General features: G+C 42.5%; 1 protein-coding gene across 1 annotated transcript; it reads left to right on the plus strand.

Annotated features, from left to right (window-relative positions):
• The first annotated feature begins 14990 nt into the window (after positions 1-14990).
• LOC133710828 (glutathione transferase GST 23-like) lies at positions 14991-17324 on the plus strand. Its single transcript, XM_062136970.1, has 2 exons — positions 14991-15393; positions 16828-17324. The coding sequence occupies exons 1-2, from the start codon at positions 15085-15087 to the stop codon at positions 17218-17220; spliced, it is 702 nt and encodes a 233-aa protein (XP_061992954.1). The 5' UTR covers positions 14991-15084; the 3' UTR covers positions 17221-17324.
• Positions 17325-17973: the final 649 nt, after the last annotated feature.

Raw genomic sequence — 17973 nt, forward strand, 5'->3', positions numbered from 1 at the left:
AAGGCCTGGCCACGCTGTGCCCAACTTCTCCAATAATTAATGGATTACGACCTTCCAGCGGAAAGGGTAGAGGCCTTCCATTCTTTGTACGAGAGACTTTCCTCGTACTTGGCTGAAAGAGAGGCCTACAATCAGATCGCGACCTTGGAAATTATAAATGAAGACTTTTCTGACCATGAAGAGGAAGAAGTAGAGATTCAACTAGCCCCAGCAGCATTGGATGATACGCCTCCAAAGGTCAGAGACCCTATTGAAAAGGTCAATCTTGGAACAAGTGAAGAGCCTATGGAAGTGGCTATCAGCGCTTATTTGGAGCCTAGCGAAAAGCAGAGGCTCATTGACTTATTACTCGAATACAAGGACTGCTTCGCAGAAAAATACGAAGATATGTCAGGCCTATCACCAGACTTGGTATGCCATCAGCTACCAACACTGCCTGATAAGAGGCCTGTGAAGCAAGAACCGCGAAGGATGAATTCTGAGACCCAAGTCCTGGTCAAGGAAGAAGTGGAAAAGATGCACAAATCTCGCATCATCAGGGTGGCCAAGTACAATTAGTGGCTATCCAACATAGTGCCTGTTCGCAAAAGAATGGTAAGATGAGGGTCTGTGTTGACTACAGAGACCTTAATCTAGCCACTCCTAAAGATGTTTACCCCATGTTGGTAGGTGCAGTCGCAGGTCATGAATTGTTGTCCTTTATGGACGGAACCGCAGGATATCACCAGATTCCGGTCGTGGAGGAGGATAGACAAAGACGGCGTTCCGCTGCCCAGGTTTCGCGGGAGTTTTTGAATATGTCATCATGCCCTTTGGACTGAAGAATGTAGGTGCCACCTATCAGAGAGCTATGAACCTGATCTTCCATGACATTCTGGGGAAGATTTTGGAGGTTTACATTGATGACGTGGTAGTGAAATCCAAAAAGCGAGGGGATCACATAACTGACCTCAGGAAAGTATTTGAGTGCATGAGACTTCACAAGCTCAAGATGAATCCCGTGAAATGTGTTTTCGGAGTACACTGATACGCTAAAAGCAAGCGCGCAATTTAAGCGTGCAAAATGTAGTTGTTAGTATAGAATAAGTAGGGATCGTTCTAGCCGGGGATTGAGGGTACACCTGTAATTGCAAAAATAAATAAAGAATTAAAATAATAAAGTAAAAAGTATTATGTACAAAAATAATATAAAGAATAGAAATATATACATGTTAATGTAAAAAGGGGGAATTAGGATTATAGAATCGGAATTAAAATTAAATGAAATAAAGAGAATGTAAAAACACATATACAAGGGTGGAATGCAAGGAACAAATATCAAAACGACAATTATATAAATGAAATCCAATTACAATTCCTATAGTTGATTATCTATGTCATGAGAAATAAGTTGACCATGTGAAACGTTAGTAAGCAAACGATTTCCCATATTTTACTTTCCTTGAATATTTAATCTAAGTGAAAGCACCTAAATTAAATCTATTAAACATGCAATCATAGTCTAAAAAGCTAGCTAATCAAGAACACATTCAATGCATGAAGAACAAAGAAAGGATGTCAACCAAAGTGCACAACCTAGTTATGAATAAGTTCACCTATTTGCAATCCTCCTTAATTGATTTCGACTTTTGTCCAAAGTCTTTACTACTTAAATCTAGCTTCAATTACATGCATATATCCTAAGTTGGCCGCCAAAGAACACATACATATAAAAGTTTTCTATAATCCAAAATCAATTAAGCAATCTCACATAAGCAACATAAAAACCAACACAAAGAAATCACAACTTTTATCCAAACATAGAGACGGGCTTTAAACTTTGCCCTTAACATTATTTGTTAACTAAAATTCATAGTTCTACAAATTCAAACAAAGAAAACCAAAAGAAGTTACAAGGAAAAAGATTAAATTACACCGTGAGTTGGAGATGGAGATGGAGAGCTTGAAATGTTGGAATCTTGAATCTTGGAAGCAAGCCTTCAAGGTGGACGATGAAGGATATGATCTTCACGGCTCCTTCTTCTTCTCCTCTTTACTTGAAAATGCAGAACTAGAAGGCTAGAGAATGAAAAGAAATGAAACTAAGAACTAGAGAAAAATGGAGAGGAAATGGAGAGACAAAGAAGATGAAATGGATGAAGGAATGTCTTTTTTCTTCTTTGTTGTAGCCTCTATTTATAGGCTACCAAGCAAAACTATTTGGCCTTAAACAAATGATGATGGGTTAGGTTTGAGCATTTAAACATTAATGGAATTTGTTAGGTTTGAATATTTAAACACTAATGGAATTTGTTAGGTTTGAATACTTAAACACTTCATGAAATTTGTTAGGTTTGAGTCACTTTTTGCTCATTTTTCCATCAATTAATTCTCCACTAAGACTTTAGATTTTACCCATGACTTAATAATATGAAATGATCCACCATGAGTGTATATCATGCTATCAAATTTTCAGCACTTTTTTCCATGTCTTTGGGCCGGAATCGCTGCTGGACTCCTTACAGGTCCAATTTTCCAATTTTGCTTCTGCAGAAAATTGGGCTGACTATTTGAAGGTCTTCCACTTCTATTTGGCTCTTGCACTCTTCATAAGAAATGTTTCTTAGGATGTCTAGAATATATATGGAAGGTTTCCGCTCATTTGAAGTTCATTTGGTCAGGTGTTCGCTCCTTCTTCCTTGCTTGGCTTGGTTTCTCCTAGCCGAAGTAGGAAAATGTGTAAAGTTGACCTTTTTAGTGCATTTCCATTTTTCTCCATCATTTTATGGATCTAACACTTATTCCATCATCATCTACTCCAATGTACCTAAAAAATAGAAATTGAGTTAAAAAAACGATTCGTTAAGGAATTAACTAAGCAAAATATGAGGAATTAACTATTAAAATACAACATTAAAATGCTCCTATCAAGTACAAGCAGGTGACTTTTTGGGCTTTATAGTTCACCAGCGTGGTATAGAGGTTCCTAAGGATAAAGCCAATGCCGTCATCAACGCTTCCCCTCCGCGGACGAAGAAAGAACTCCAGCGCCTTCTGGGCAAGATCAACTTCCTGCGACGCTTCATCTCAAACTCTGCCGGTAAGATCCAACCTTTCTCTCCATTATTGAAGCTGCAAGGGCAGACAGAGTTTGTGCGGGAGCCTAAACACCAAGAGGCTTTTGACATAATTAAGGCCTATTTAGCGAGCCCGCCAGTGCTTGTTCCTCCTCGGGCCGGGTTTCCATTAAAACTATATATTTCTGCTGCTGAGGCCTCCATTGGTAGCTTGCTCGCTCAAGACGATGAGAAGGGCGTCGAGCATTCCATATTCTAGCTCAGCAGAACACTCACCGACTGCGAGACCAGGTACACCCCTATGGAAAAGTTATGTCTAACATTGTACTTCTCAACATGCAAGCTACGACACTACATGTTATCCTTCACTACTTGCATTTTTGTGCAAACGGATGTCGTTAAGTACATGTTATCGCGACCTATTCTGAGAGGTCGCATTGGCAAGTGGGTACTTGCTATGTCGGAGTTCTTGCTGCAGTACGTTCCCCAGAAAGCAGTGAAGGGACAGGCTATCGCTGACTTTCTGGCCCATCACCCCATGTTGGAGGTACCTGCAGTGCGCGATTTGGAGGTTGCTGCCGAGACTTTGGACCGCCAGGATTTAGCTTGCATACCAGAATATGCTACACTCTACCAAGCTACAATCTCACTCCAACCCTGGGTATTATATTTTGTTGGTTCGTGAACTGACACCATGGCAGGGGCAGGTGTAGTGTTGGAAAATCCGGCTGGCGATCGATTCTCCTATTCTTTCCAGTTAGAGTTCCGTTGCACTAACAACCAAGCAGAATATGAGGCCCTCATTATAGGCCTAGAAGTGTTATTGGAACTAGGTGTGCTTGATGTACAGGTTCGGGGGGATTCTTTGCTAGTGATCAACCAACTTCGCGAGAAATTCAGATGCACCAGCGACCTGCTAGCACCATATTTGGATCGTGCTCTAGAATTGCTGCACCAATTTACTGACGTGGACCTTGAGCACATTCCTCGCGAACGAAACTTTGCGGCCAATGAGCTTGCTCAGTTGGCTACAGGCATTACTCTGAAATATGTCATTCGCGAGCGTATACTGAAGGTCGAGCGCCACACTTTGCCTTCGTGGCTCACGAGGCCTGACCCACCTGAAGAACCAACAGTGGCTGTCCTGGATCCTATCGATGTGGATTGGCGGATTCCCTTAGTGGAATACCTTAAACAGCTAGATTCTTCTACTGACCAAAAAATCCGCTTTCTTGCGCTTAACTTCTTCCTCCGAGATAATGAGCTAAGGCGGCGCGGTGAGGATGGCATCGATTTCAGATGTGTATATGGTCGCGAGGCCAAGAGACTAATGCACGAGGCGCAAGCCGGTGTGTGTGGAATCCATCAAGCAGGGCCTAAGATGCAGTGGTTGATGCGGCGGCATGGGTATTACTGGCCTAGTATCTTGAAGGACTGTATTGTATTCGCAAAGGGTTGTCAGGACTGCCAAGCTCAAGGACCTGTCCAGCACATTCCCAATATCCCTATGCAGCCTATAATAAAACCATGGCCTGCGCGAGGCTCGGCTCTAGACTTGATTGGAATGATTGATCCTCATTCTTCACTCCAGCACAAGTTCATCATTGTCGCTACTAACTTCTTCACTAAGTGGGTGGAAGCTGAACCTTTGAATGAGGCGTCCGGTGCCACCATTCGCCATTTCATCTTTCGCAATATTATTTGCAGGTTTGGCATTCCTGAGGTATTGGTTTCTGACAGGGGGCCAGCATTCATGGGAGGTGACGTTGAGAAGCTTGTCGATGAGTTGGGCATCCAGTTCATCCATTCTACCCCTTATTATGCTCAATCCAACGGTCAAGCAGAGGCGAGTAACAAGATTATCATCACTTTAATGAAGAAGATGCTTGTCGAGAACCCTCGCCAGTGGCACGAAACATTGTATGAGACTTTGTGGGCTTATCGCACTTCCAAGCGGAACCCGACAGCCACTACTCCTTATGCTTTGATGTTTGGCCATGATGCAGTATTGCCTTTGGAACTCAATGTTCAATCCCTACGCGTTCAGGATCAACATCATTTGATCGGGGAAGATTACGTCCAGGCTATGTGGCAAGAGCATGAGGATCTTAGCGAGAAGCGCTTGGAAGCATTGGATAACTTGGTGATGGAAAAACAGCGGATCGCTTGGCCTACGATAAGAGGTCGCGAGGACGCAGCTACAAAGAATGAGACATTGTATGGAAAGTTGTTTTGCCCCTTGGCGAGAAATTGACCGGTCGCGGCAAATGGACTCCACCCTGGGAAGGACCCTTTGTCATTCACAGAATTTTAGAACGTGGGGTTTTTCACCTCAAAGATTTGGATGGCGAGATCCACCGCAACCCTATCAACGGGTGTTTCCTCAAGAAATATTACCCCAGTGTCTGGGAATTTGAAGATCCACCAGACACTCCTGTTTCGAATACAGGGGGCATACTTAGTCCTCCTTTGTCTGCGTCCTCCAGCACACTTAGGCCTCTTAGTGGCCTCGCTCTCCTGTCTTCGCCTCACTCAGTCAGACTAGGGGAAACACGCTATGCAATAAGGGGCCTTGTATTTGTGGCTTTCAGATTATGTACTCATTATTTCAGATTATATTATCATATCAGATTATTTTCTGCAATTTCTGGGATTTTCTCTCTTTTGACAATATGTGTTAAAAGTATTTGTAACATGGCCTAAACCAGAGGCCTTTTTATTAAACATCTTAAATGAGAGTTCGCGAAAGAAATATTTCATTCATAAAGTGGCTTTGCAGCCAAGAGCATTACAAAACATTTCGCGAAATCCTAATTTTACATTGCAAAGCCAAAAGTGGCTGAAAAGAACAGGACTTCAGATCTGTCAAGAGTTTCTGGATCTCCATCTTCTGGGCTTTTGGTGAGGATGAATCAACGCGATGATCCCTCTCATGTTTCATCTCGTCATCTCTCCCCGGCCAGGTCTGCAGCTGCTATCGTCTGTGCTGGGGAAAGGGAAGGAAATAATCCATCGCAGCCTTCCCAATTGGTTATCCTCCGGGATGGAGGTGGCAATCAGTGGGTTGGCTCGGCTCAGTTTCCTTTTTTTCCTCAGGGGGAAACCAGAAGTCTGCTAGTCAGACCCCTGAGGTAAGGCTCCCAAGAAGAGTGCAAGGCCTTGGGTGGCCTCACACCTTTCATGGGTTTGCTCTGCGTAGGGAAATCTGAGGAGAGGGATTCCCCAGGACTGGATTCCCCGCGCTAGGAGCTCCTCGTGTTCTTCAGCCTATCTGAAACCTAGGATGTTCCATCCAGGCTTTCATAAACCAAAGACACGAGGCTGCCTGAGATTAAGCCATAAGGCCTACTCAGGGATTGAGATTTCGCCATAAGGCCTAAGAGTTAGAGGCTGAAGGGGATATCATGTGGGGAAGATTTCAAGAAAAGGAGAAAGATCAAAAGGAATTTCAGAGTGATTTCTGGGTAATCCATTGTTTGTGTGCAATGTGATCTTCACCAAGTACAAGTATATATAGGGCCACCATCAGTGGCCTCAACCCTTTGATGGGAAGTTCAAATGGTTTCGACGCCATCAATGGTCATCAAGAGGAGTAAATGCAAATATCTCGGGAAGGATAACGGTTAAAGACGCGTGGGTAATGGAGCAGTCTCCAAGGAGATAACCACTAATTTTTGAGATTATCTTTTCAAAACTGCTTTAATTTGCAGTTAGGGCGGATTTGACCGCCACGCGAATCGCGAAAGAAAATATTTGGGCCAATAGAAGTGGGCTAAATAAATTAACATAATATTAATATTAATATTGTTCAAAATACATACTAAACGGGCCTAAATTTAGGAGCCTAAAGACCGCGGCCCGCATATGTTAAACGAAGGAAATGTTCATCCAAGCGAAAGCTGGCATCAGCTGCATCTTGTTCCGCTTGACGGGCCGTTTCGCGGGCCTGGGCCAGGTTTTGGGATAATACTTCAGAGGCTGCGAGGGGCTGATCTACTTGGGCCACCGAGTGAGCAAGTCTAGCCCTCACATTGGCTAACTGGGCCTGAAGATCCTAAATCTGGGATTGAAGGTGAGTCTTCGCGATCCCCAGATCCCTGATGAGGATGGACAGGTCACCCAGGAAGCCTCGCCGGTTGTCCATTTGCTGCAGAAGGGCTTGGTGCTGAGCTTGGGCCTGCCTAGCGCGGGTGTTCGCGGCCGCCCTCTGGTCAATTAAATCAAGAAGATCTTCCAACAGCTTGTCGATTTTGACGAACTCGGCTTCAGTGATGGCGCGTTCGCGGCGAAGTACCCGGAGATATTCAAATGCCCTCGCAGTCACGCCGGGCAGAAGGATATCAGGACCGAGGAGACGTTGGAGATTCTCCTTAACATCATCTACAACTCCAGATGGAGTTTCTTCAAGAAGACGCGATAACCTCTCTAAGCGGGAGGGGGGTGCTGGTAGCAATAAAGGGGCCTCAAGTGGCTCTGCAACAGGCACGACCTAAGGCTCTGGTTCAGGATTGTCTCCTTCCTCTACTTCAGGTGCTTAGGGGGCATTGGGAACAGGTTCCTGGACAGCCACATTATCACCAACATGGCCAGCAGGTTTCTCGTCAACGATCTCCGCAGCCGCGATGTCTTCTGTCTCATTGGGAGCAGGGTTCTGATCCTAAAAGAAGTGTTAGAATTTCAAAATAATAAGGCAGAAGATAATGGGAAGGTGGTTTAAAGACTTACCTCTTCAGGGATTGGCTCGCGAGTAGGTTCTGGAACTTCGCGGATCACCACTAAGGCCCATGTGGCTGCCGTGTCTTCGATAGCATCATCAGGGTCTGGAACCGAGTCAGGCGCGACTTTTTCCAGGATAAGTGGTGCAGTTGGCTGCTCGCGAGGAGCGTCTGGAAGTGCTATTTTTTCCTCAGCATTAGGAGAACTATTGTCTATAACCTGCACTGGTACTAGAGCCAGCGAGAGGTTGTTCGCCACCCCAGCCTGTGTTGGAGCCTCCGCGGAAGTAGGGGGTGTTTGAGCTTGAGTAGAGGACCCTTCGCCAATAGCGGCGGAGGAACCTTCTCCGCGATGCCCAGAGGGGCCTACCGATCTATGGCGTACCTGTAAAAGAGGGGCGTTTATAAGTTGGACTTGGGCACTAATAAGAAAACCATGTCTTTGCAAGGAAATCATACCAGTCGATCAGCGAGGGGTTCATCTCCCTCCCAAGCGTTGGTCCGAGGGTCGGAGCGACTGCGCTTCCGAGCCATGAGAGCTGCGAGCTGTTAAAAGGAAGAGGGATGAGTTAAATTTCCTAAAATAAATATCACAATGGTTCGCGCGGTAAAGGACTACTTACTGTTTGAGGATCGTCGTCATCTGAGGAGTCTTCACCTGCTGGTTCTTTTGCGATCGCTTTCTGTTTTCCTGCCTTAGCAGTGGCCGGAGGGGTAGTAGCTGCTTGTCTGCCAGAAGGCGGCGGGTTTCTTGGCTAAAGAAGAACACTAATTAGAAAGATGAAAGCTAAGAAAGAGAAAAGGAAAAGGTGCAAAGAGGCAGTACCTCTTGCGACGGTTCGCAAATTACAATTCCAGCTTGAGCAGGGCGACGGGCCGGCGCGGGTCGCGGGGCCGGAACAGGACGCCGAGACTGCGCTTCATCTTCAGGGAAGTGGGCGAGCATATCAGCATCAGCTTCTTGAGGATACCTCAAGTCTTGGAAAAGAGTCGCGAAAAGCTTATCGTCTCGCTGTCGCCAGCAGTTAACAGAGACCTCTGACCACCATTGGTCATAATCCTCAGCAGTGCCATCGACTACATCGATTTCCTTGGCCCAGTCTAAGAGATCAACCAATGCGAGCATGCTTTGTGCTGGCGGAGGTCCTGATGGAGGGACAATTCTTCGCCATGAGGTGTTGTAGTTCCATGCGTCGTAGAGGGGGAAAGGCACTAACTGGATTGGGCCAAACTGTCGCGCGAAGTGGTTGGGAGCGTAAAGCTCGTAGCTGAACTCTTTAGCAGCGAGCCTAATGTCAGAACAGGAGATCGCGCAGCGAAAAGCCAAGCGCGCGCGATCGCTATAGTTCGGATCCCTAGGGAGGAATCCATTCTCAAGTGGGGATGAGTATCTTCTTCCAAGAACCAGGTCGAAGTAGGGCATCTCGTCCAAAAGGTACAGATATATAAAGCACTCAGAATAAGGCGGAGATATGTACCGTTCATTACTGCAGAGCCAGCGGCCGAGAAGCCTATCTGCTGGTGGAAGTGGTGGAATGTCATCGCGGCGAAATTGGGGAAAGTAGATTTGCAGCCAGAAATCAAGAATCCAAAAAGGGCCAAAAATGCCAGTCTCGAAAGGATGCATAGTGGCCTGGTACAGGGTGTGATAGAGCGCGCCAAGAACAGGTTGTCCGAGCCCAACGCGACGGCCATTGTAGAGGGTCGTGGCCAAAGAAGTCCAAGGACCAGTGGGCTTGTTGGAAGAAGAGCAGAAAATGTACTTACAGAGCCAATACTCCAGGAAGGCAATGCCACCAGTCACGTTGTGCTCTCTACGATAGTGACCCAGCCACCGTGGGTATGAACCGATGTAGGTGTCGCGGCCGGCTTGGGCCATTTTGGAGGTGAATGTGATGGAGTCGAATTGGCCATGCACATAGGGCTCGCCGTCGATAGGGAGACCGGTGATGGTGAGGATGCCCAGCAAGGTGATACTCATTTGACCAAACTGGAAATCGAAGGTGTTGGTGGCAGTGTTCCAGAAACCAAGGATGGCGGCCATCGGAGCACGATTACCGCCGCGCGGAAGCTAAAGATCGATGGTGTCAGCAATCCCAGCAGCGTTCCATCGAGCCAGATCTCGGGATCGCGCTTCGCGATACCAGGAAACCTCCGCTGCGGTGCTAGTGGGCCAGAATCCTATCTTAGCCCCTTGCGGGTTCGAGCTCCAACTGCTAAAATCTCCAGGAGTCCTTCTAAGGACAGGGATGGGTGCCAGATGGGCAGACCATAGAGGGCGAGAGCGTCTGCATGGGTGGTGTGGGACCTAATCTGACATGGTGATTTAGGAGTCTGAGGAGCAAGGGTCTCTAGACGTTGGTATGAATGCGAATGCGGGCACCGATGCTGGATCCCCAGGTGTGCGCAGCCTTTTCGTTGAGTTCTTCCTCTTGGTCGATGATGATTTTCTTCGCAAGAGCCATTTCTGGGTTGCTGTGGAGAAAAGGGTTTTGGAACGAAGAGGGCTTTTCTGAGTTTTAAGAGATAGAAAGAGTTTTGATGTGACAGACTGATGGCGACAAAGTTTAAATAGAGGATTTTGTGAGGGAAACGATGCGACGAAAAGATGTTCAACAAGCAAATAGACGCAAGCCTTCATAAATGACCTCACTTCAATCATTAAGCGTGTCGTTTAAGTCCCATTCGATCAGTTACTATTTTCGCGGGCCCGATCTCGGGGCCTGGGGGGCAATGTTTAAGCCCAAAAGTATTTTTGGCAAGATCCCTTTAGGGGATTTAGCATAGCGGGCCGATACCTGCGGCCCAAAGTTAAGACTATTTGAGTTTGGGTTACAGCTTCCCCCATTCTGTGATCCATAAGGAAAACGAGCCCTTATTGGAGTCAAGTAGCAGAGATTGATTAGTAATCTTCAATCAATAATCCTTCTAAGGAAAGGAACAGTCGAAACCCTAAGGTATAAATACTAGGTTTCAAGGACGAAATCAACACAACTCTCAACTCAATCAAACAGATTATCAAGCCTCTCCGGAGCAAACCTACCTGCAACCCCGTTGCAAACCAGCGAAGCAAGGGTAACGCCCTCGCAACCCAGCTAAGCTAAAGATACGCTTTAGCAAACTCGTGTTTGTCCAACCTCCCAGTGATTGCTCTGCTTAGTCTACAACACTAAGTATCGATTAAGGTGTCGCGAAGAGATCACAACCAAAGTCCTTATCAGCAAGGCAAAAAGTCCTTTTCCGAAAGGCTAGAGAAGAACCTTGTGACGAGGTTGGTGCTCTCCTCGTCCACATTGTTTGATCCAAAAGTCAGGTCAAGGGACTCCTCGATGACTGCACCCCACGGTGCTAGCAGGCATGCGTACACGCTCAAAAGAGACAGTTTGCACGCCAACTGGTTTTGGAGCCAAACAGGGCTGAGCCTCTCAGTTAGACTGGGTTCCAAACCCCGTTTAAAAAAAAAAAAAAAAAAAAAAAAAAAAAAAAATCTCTTACATATTACGTGATTGTATAAACTCTTCATCCCACAGTAAATGGTCAGAGGAACATATTGTTCGTTGAAAAAATAAATAAATAAATAAAGAAGAAGAAGAAGCAGTGAAGAGAATTTCTGCAACAAAGAGAAACTGAACAAAGAGAATTTCTGCAACAAAGAGAAACTGAAGAAAGAAACTAACCTGCCCAAGTAGCAAATCACGCACATATACACCCATAGTGGTCATTCGTCCATTGGAACCTGGAAAGAATTTTTGAAACAGAAACCCACAAATATTAAGCTCCCAAAATAATTTCTGAAATAGAAACCCACAAATACTAAGCTCTGAAACAGAAACCCACAAATTTCTGAAACAATATGCTACCTGAAGGCTGAGACTGAAGGTTCAAATTGAGTTTGGGAACTGAAAGCTCAGATCGAGTATGCTAACTGAAGGTTCAGATCGAGTTTGGGAACAATTGATGAATTGAAGGCTGAGACTGATTAGGTTGCTGAGGCCGATATGGTTCAGAACTTCAGATCGGGATTTCGAGCCTCTCCACGTCACGGCAACTTCGCGTCACGGGCTCACGGCATCTCCGCGTCACGGCGTCATCGAGTCACGGCGTCTCTGCGTCACGGCTATGGCAGAGGAGAGGAGATGGACGCGGCTGATCGAGGTGTGAAGGTGGCGGCTCCGTTCAGTCGTTCTAGATCGGGTTAGTCGTTTAGAAATGAAGGCTGAAGAATTGAATATTAGGTTTAGACCGCATTTGAGTAAAGAGTAGAATCTTGTGTGTCCCGTCCTATGATAAGGATTTTGAGCCTTATTTTAGGACCAATAATACATGGACATCTGTCCCTTTTAATATATGACAGGCCTAACGGGCTTTTCCAATTTTGAAAGACAGGGCCCGGCCCGAACCGTTTGTTTGAAAGTCAGGGCCCGGGCCCGGGCCCGGCCCGTTTCGATTATAAAAAAATAGGGCCCGGACCGTTCGGACCGGGTTTTGACAGGTCAGTCCGGATTTGCGGGTTTTCAGGCTTAAACGCCCAGCCCTGCCAGCGAGCGAACCCAATTACAGATCTCTTTATTTTATTTGTTCTTTGTACATAGTCGATGGAACTGATCGAAGTTGATAAAAGATGAAATTTCCAGGAACGAAACACATAGCTATAGTCCATGTTCAACGTATTTTTTTATGCGTAGTCCATGTTCAACGTTTAATAAATTACTGAAGCTTTGATTATTAAGGTAGTTGGTGGGTAATTAAGATGAAGAAATATTATCTTCGAACTTGTTGCCCAAGCAAGACTTGAGGTCACTAGAAAATTAGGTTATATGGTCAGTCAAACCAAACAAGCAAGACAGAAGTTTGTTTCGGCTTGAAACGCTAGCTAGCTAGTGGATTAGTCACATCGGCTGATTGGCTAATTGGTGTGGCATGTCTTGTTTCTTTTTTTTTTTCTATAATTTTTTTAGAAGAAAGGGTCAGTTGGGCTCCTCTCATATCTTGATTAATGAAATTGTAGAATACAATGATAGAAATATAGTGCCTAAACCTCATATTACAATAAAAATTGAAGTACATCGATCTCGAATGATAGCGGGAGTCTCCAATAAACCTAGCATGTTCTTAATTCTAGAGGAATCCTAGCCTTTTTTTCATGTATTAAAGGAATTTGTATTTTTGGAGAAATTCGAACCTCTTTTCTAATTAATGGCTAGGACTTCTTAAAATTGGAGGTGGGTTCCCAGTTGCGATGACCCTTTTTCTTTCGAGATTGTGGGTGGGTGCTAGTCACCCCAAATCAGCTGTCGCAGAGGAACTAATATCACCTAATCCTCTATTTAATTTTTTTTAAAAATGGCTAGGACTTCTACGTCTTGAATATCCAATGAATAAACCTTCAAGTGAATGAATGATGAATAATTGGACAATTTAATCATCATTGTAATCAAATTGTGCATTTATTGTAATTCCTATTTGAAAATATTACGTTTATCTTTTGTAACTATAGATATTTATATTTTTTGAATTATATTGTCATTCATAAAAATCAAACAACTTAGGGGGGTGTATTCAATTCAGATTTTAAAAGATTTTGTTTGAGTTTTTATAATCCATGGATTTACTTAATCCACGGATTTTTTAAATTCTATATGGACTCTGATTGATTCTAATGGATTGATTTACTAGTATTTGTTTAGATTTTACAAGTTCTTATGATGTTTTTGGTAGGTTATTTTTTTTCTTCTTCTTTAAAAGCAATGGATGTATGGATCCAACTATAATGCTAGATCAGTGACAAAAAAGTGCATGTGTGTCTATATATATATATATATATATATATATATATATATATATATATATATATATATGGCAATCTACCCTTCTTTATGTTGTGTATAATGATATATGAATAATAAGAGAAAACTAATCAACCAAAATGTTACACAAAAAATTTGACATAATTTATTTCATATCTAATTTACAAAAGAAACATGTGTGTATGTAACGGCCTATTCTGGTTTTAGATGAATATATGTATATATATTGGCACCCGGCTTCGGGTTTGATTGAAAAAAAAGAAACATGTGTGTATGTATCATCTTAACAATACCATTGAAAGTGAGCTTAATTAGCTAGAAGGATTAAGGCTTCCAGAGCTATAGTGATAAAAATAAAAATAAATTATTAGATGAGAGCAGAGGCACAGGCAGAGGAGGATAGTGGGAAGATAGGTTTAAGACAAAATGATGAGTGTCACCTATTGAGAGCTGCTTCTTGTTCTTGTTCTTCTTTTTCTTCTTCTTCTTTTTTTGTTTTTTTTTTTTTGGTGAAGAGCTTCTTCATTTTTTGAGTGAGAAAGAATCCATCAAAATCTCTTGGAAAATGGTTGGATTGTTTTTGAGTTTTGATAAGTATAAAAAGCACTATAAAATCCTTCAAAATCCAGCATTTAATGAAATCCTTAAAAATCCGTATACTTTTGAATATTTGCAGATTTGAATGGATAATTTTAAATCTTAATTGAATACATCAAGATTTTAAAAGATTGTTTAAAATCTAAATTGAATACCTATAGATTTTCAAAATACAAAAAAATCTTGTAGACTCTTAAATGAATACACCCCCCTTAGAGTCTCTATCAATCTGTTTTCTGTTGTAAAATTATAAAATGCAAATTGGCTTAATAAATTGAGAAAATTCTACAATATGTTAACATATAACATGCATACAATTATCATTTTTAGGACTTAATTACTAAAATGAGAACTTACTCATTGTTTTTCATTTTCTTTTACTTTTAATTCACCCTCCTCCAAGTTAAGTCTTGGCATTCAAATACTCCAAAGAACTGAAAGAAGCATTCATTTGTATGAACTCTTTCCTCATGATGCTTTCGAAGAAAACAAAGTAGAAACTGGAGTTTTTATTTTTTTATTTTTTTTGAAATAAGGGCTAGTGCAACTGCCCTCAAGCCTTCATTAATGAAACTGCTGAATACAATGGGGGGGACGGAAAACCTAAACCCCAACTTATAATAAGTGCCGAGAGAACATCCCGAATAATAACAGGAGGCTCAACTAAACCTATGTATTTAAACATGCACCAACTATGTTTTGGCATATTTCTTGGTCCCCTTCTCAGGCAGACATATTACATGGTATAATTTAATTTCATATTTTAAAATTCTCGATTTGAATATACCATTTTCTCACTTTAGAATCTTAACGCACCATCTATGTTGCTATAAATTGACCTTGCCTTGCACCAAAAGACTGCAAATTAAAGCACTCCAACTTTGATTTTAAAACATCAATTTGCAATATATGGAAGAAGTGAAGCTACTAGGATTTTGGCCAAGCCCCTTTGTTTATAGGGTGATATGGGCTCTCAAACTAAAGGATGTGCAATTTGATTACATAGAAGAAGACCTTTCCAACAAGAGTGAACTGCTACTGCGGTACAACCCAGTTTTGAAAAAAGTCCCGGTGCTTATCCATGGCGGCAAAGCAATTGCCGAGTCCCTTGTCATCCTTGAATACATTGAAGAGACTTGGCCACAGAATCCCTTGCTTCCAAAAGATCCACATGAAAAAGCCTTGGCTCGATTTTGGATTCAATTTGGTCTTGAGAAGGTAATTTTATCCTTAATCTGTATCCTCTGAGCTTGATATATATAGCAGGCTAGTTCAATAAGATAGAATAAGTTCCGTTTCACCCTCCGCCCTGGGTTTTCTCTCTAGAAATTGAGAGTCGGTGGCGCTCATCTCGCCCACCATGGGCGCTTTTGCCCGGAGCTCGTCTCCGATCTGAGGTCCTGTGCCTCTCCTTTCCCTTTATGTTGATTGCCCCCCTTTTTCGTCTTCTCCTCGATCTGTTCCTCAGGACTCAAATCCCCAAATTTCCAGATCTCTTCTTCTTCTTCCTCTCAAACCGGTTGCTGTCCCTGTGTGTCGCTCTCTTCAGCGATTCTTATCCCTTTCCTTCTGCCCTGACTTGTATATATGCTCCTTGGAGCTCGTTTCAAAACGGGGTCTGCCCATTAGTGCACCTGCTGATGCTACAAGGGTCTGAACATCCTATGGATGCCTGTCCCTTCGATCCCTTTGTGGATCTCACCTCCCTCTCTTTTCAACTGGTTTTTCTGGTTGATCTGTTGGCAGAAGATGTTCTCCGTTTCGGAGATGGTTTGAGATTTGGGTTTCTTCTCTTTGAATCTGGTTTGCTGTTGGTCTGCCTGGTTTAGGCCCCGTTGTCTTTCTTTGTTGGTGCGTTCTGAGATATCTCGATCTTCTTGGTCGTGTAGCTTGGTATTCTCTCCATGGCAGCGATGCAGTCGATGTCACGGTGCTGTCCTCCTTGCTGAGATACTCCTTGGGCGGCTCTTGTGTTGTAGTTTGGGTTTGCTTTATGTTGCTTTGTTCTTTCTTGTTCCTGTTTGTTTGTTGTTCCAACCCAGTACCCATTTCTTCATTTTAAATTTTAATGTTAGTTGTTTGCTCTTTGCCAAAAAAAATATATATATATATATATATATATATATATATATATATATATATATATATATATATATTGTTAATTAGTCTATCTCATAACTGCTTAATTAATAATTTGAGGGTTTATATAATGTTTTAGAGTAGTTTAGAGTGAACAATGTCTTGGGGAGGCAAACCCTCAATTCCCTATGTGGAAAATAGTGAGCCTAACAAACTCGATCGCGAACGAGAAAGGACCAACATTTCAGCAAGTCCTCTGCTCATCTTCATTTTTATTACACAGTTTAAGTTAGTATAAATGATTTAGAGAAAGAAAGATGAATATCGTTAATGCGAAGCTAGTCTCTTCTTTATCTTCTTTCAAATCAGAAAGAAAGGCAAACGGACGTACCATAATTGCATGCTAATATTTAAAAGCTGTGTTTAGCTAACTAGAAGATTATAATTTGGGTCCAAAACCAGATGGTTCAGCTAACTTTAATTTATGAAACTATTAGTTTGTTCTGATATCTGGTTATAAGCATATCATCTCCTCTGTATTAATCGTTTTTGCTCTTTCGGTTTGTTCTCTAGATGAGGCCCATTCATCAGGCATATTTCCCAGCTATTGGAGAAGAACGTGAAAAGGCAGCAAAACAGTATCAAGAAGTTTTGAAAATCGTGGAAGATCAATGCCTCGGAGACCAGAGGTTCTTCGGTGGTGAAACTATAGGTATGGTGGATATAGTATATGGAATGCTAGCTTACTGGTTTGAGTGCATGGAAGAAGCGGTGGGGGTGAAAGTTATAGAGCCCAGCATTTTGCCTCGCTTGCATGCATGGGTTAACAACTTCAAGCAAGTGTCTGTGATTAAAGATAACCTTCCTCATCATGGAAAACTGCTTGCCTATTACAAAACTTTAAGAGAGAAATTGGTTTCAGCCCGTAGTACTCTACCCACTCCCAGTAATCACGATGCTAGCTAGTTTTGTTCTTTATGTTTTAAGTCTAATGTTTTGTGCTTTTTCTTTTTATGAATAAATAGTGTGTATTATTGAAGATCAAATGCAATAAGAGGGTTCTTACTTTCTTGGCTTTATGCATATACCTGACCACTCCCTTATAGTGGCTTTAAATGAGATGAGTAACATTCAACAGAAAATAAATTTAAAAAGATAAACAAATAAATGTTAGGTAAATTATATTTTTAAATATCACTTGAAAACTATTTTATGTGACAATTGCTTATGGACTTATGGTGAACCCTACCAACTTATGTGGTAGACCGAGTGATACAAAAATGGAGAAAATCATAGCGAACCGAAGTTTACTGTTTGACAAAATCTATGGTTTCACTTTCAAAGAACTAATAATTGTTATAGAGTAATTACAATTTGCCTACCAAATACTGGTTTGAGTTCATGGAAGAAGCCATGGGGGTGAAATTAATAGAGCCCCAACAATTTGCCTCGCTTGCATGCACGGGCTCAAAACTACAAGCAAGTGCCTGTGATTAATGTAGTCTTCCGGCCTGATCATGAAAAACTGATTGCCTATTACAAACTTCAAGGGAGAAATTGGTTTCCGCCAAAATTACTAGTCATTACTCACTATTCATGTATAATGTTACCTAGCTAGTTATTTGCCTTGGGTAATTAATTGTACATGTATATGTTCATACGGTGAGGTATATCTGTATGCATGTGTTTCTGTGTATGCGTAGGTTATGCTTAATTAAT

The sequence above is a fragment of the Rosa rugosa genome, chromosome 5, assembly GCF_958449725.1.
Source record: "Rosa rugosa chromosome 5, drRosRugo1.1, whole genome shotgun sequence".
Taxonomy (NCBI): domain Eukaryota; kingdom Viridiplantae; phylum Streptophyta; class Magnoliopsida; order Rosales; family Rosaceae; genus Rosa; species Rosa rugosa.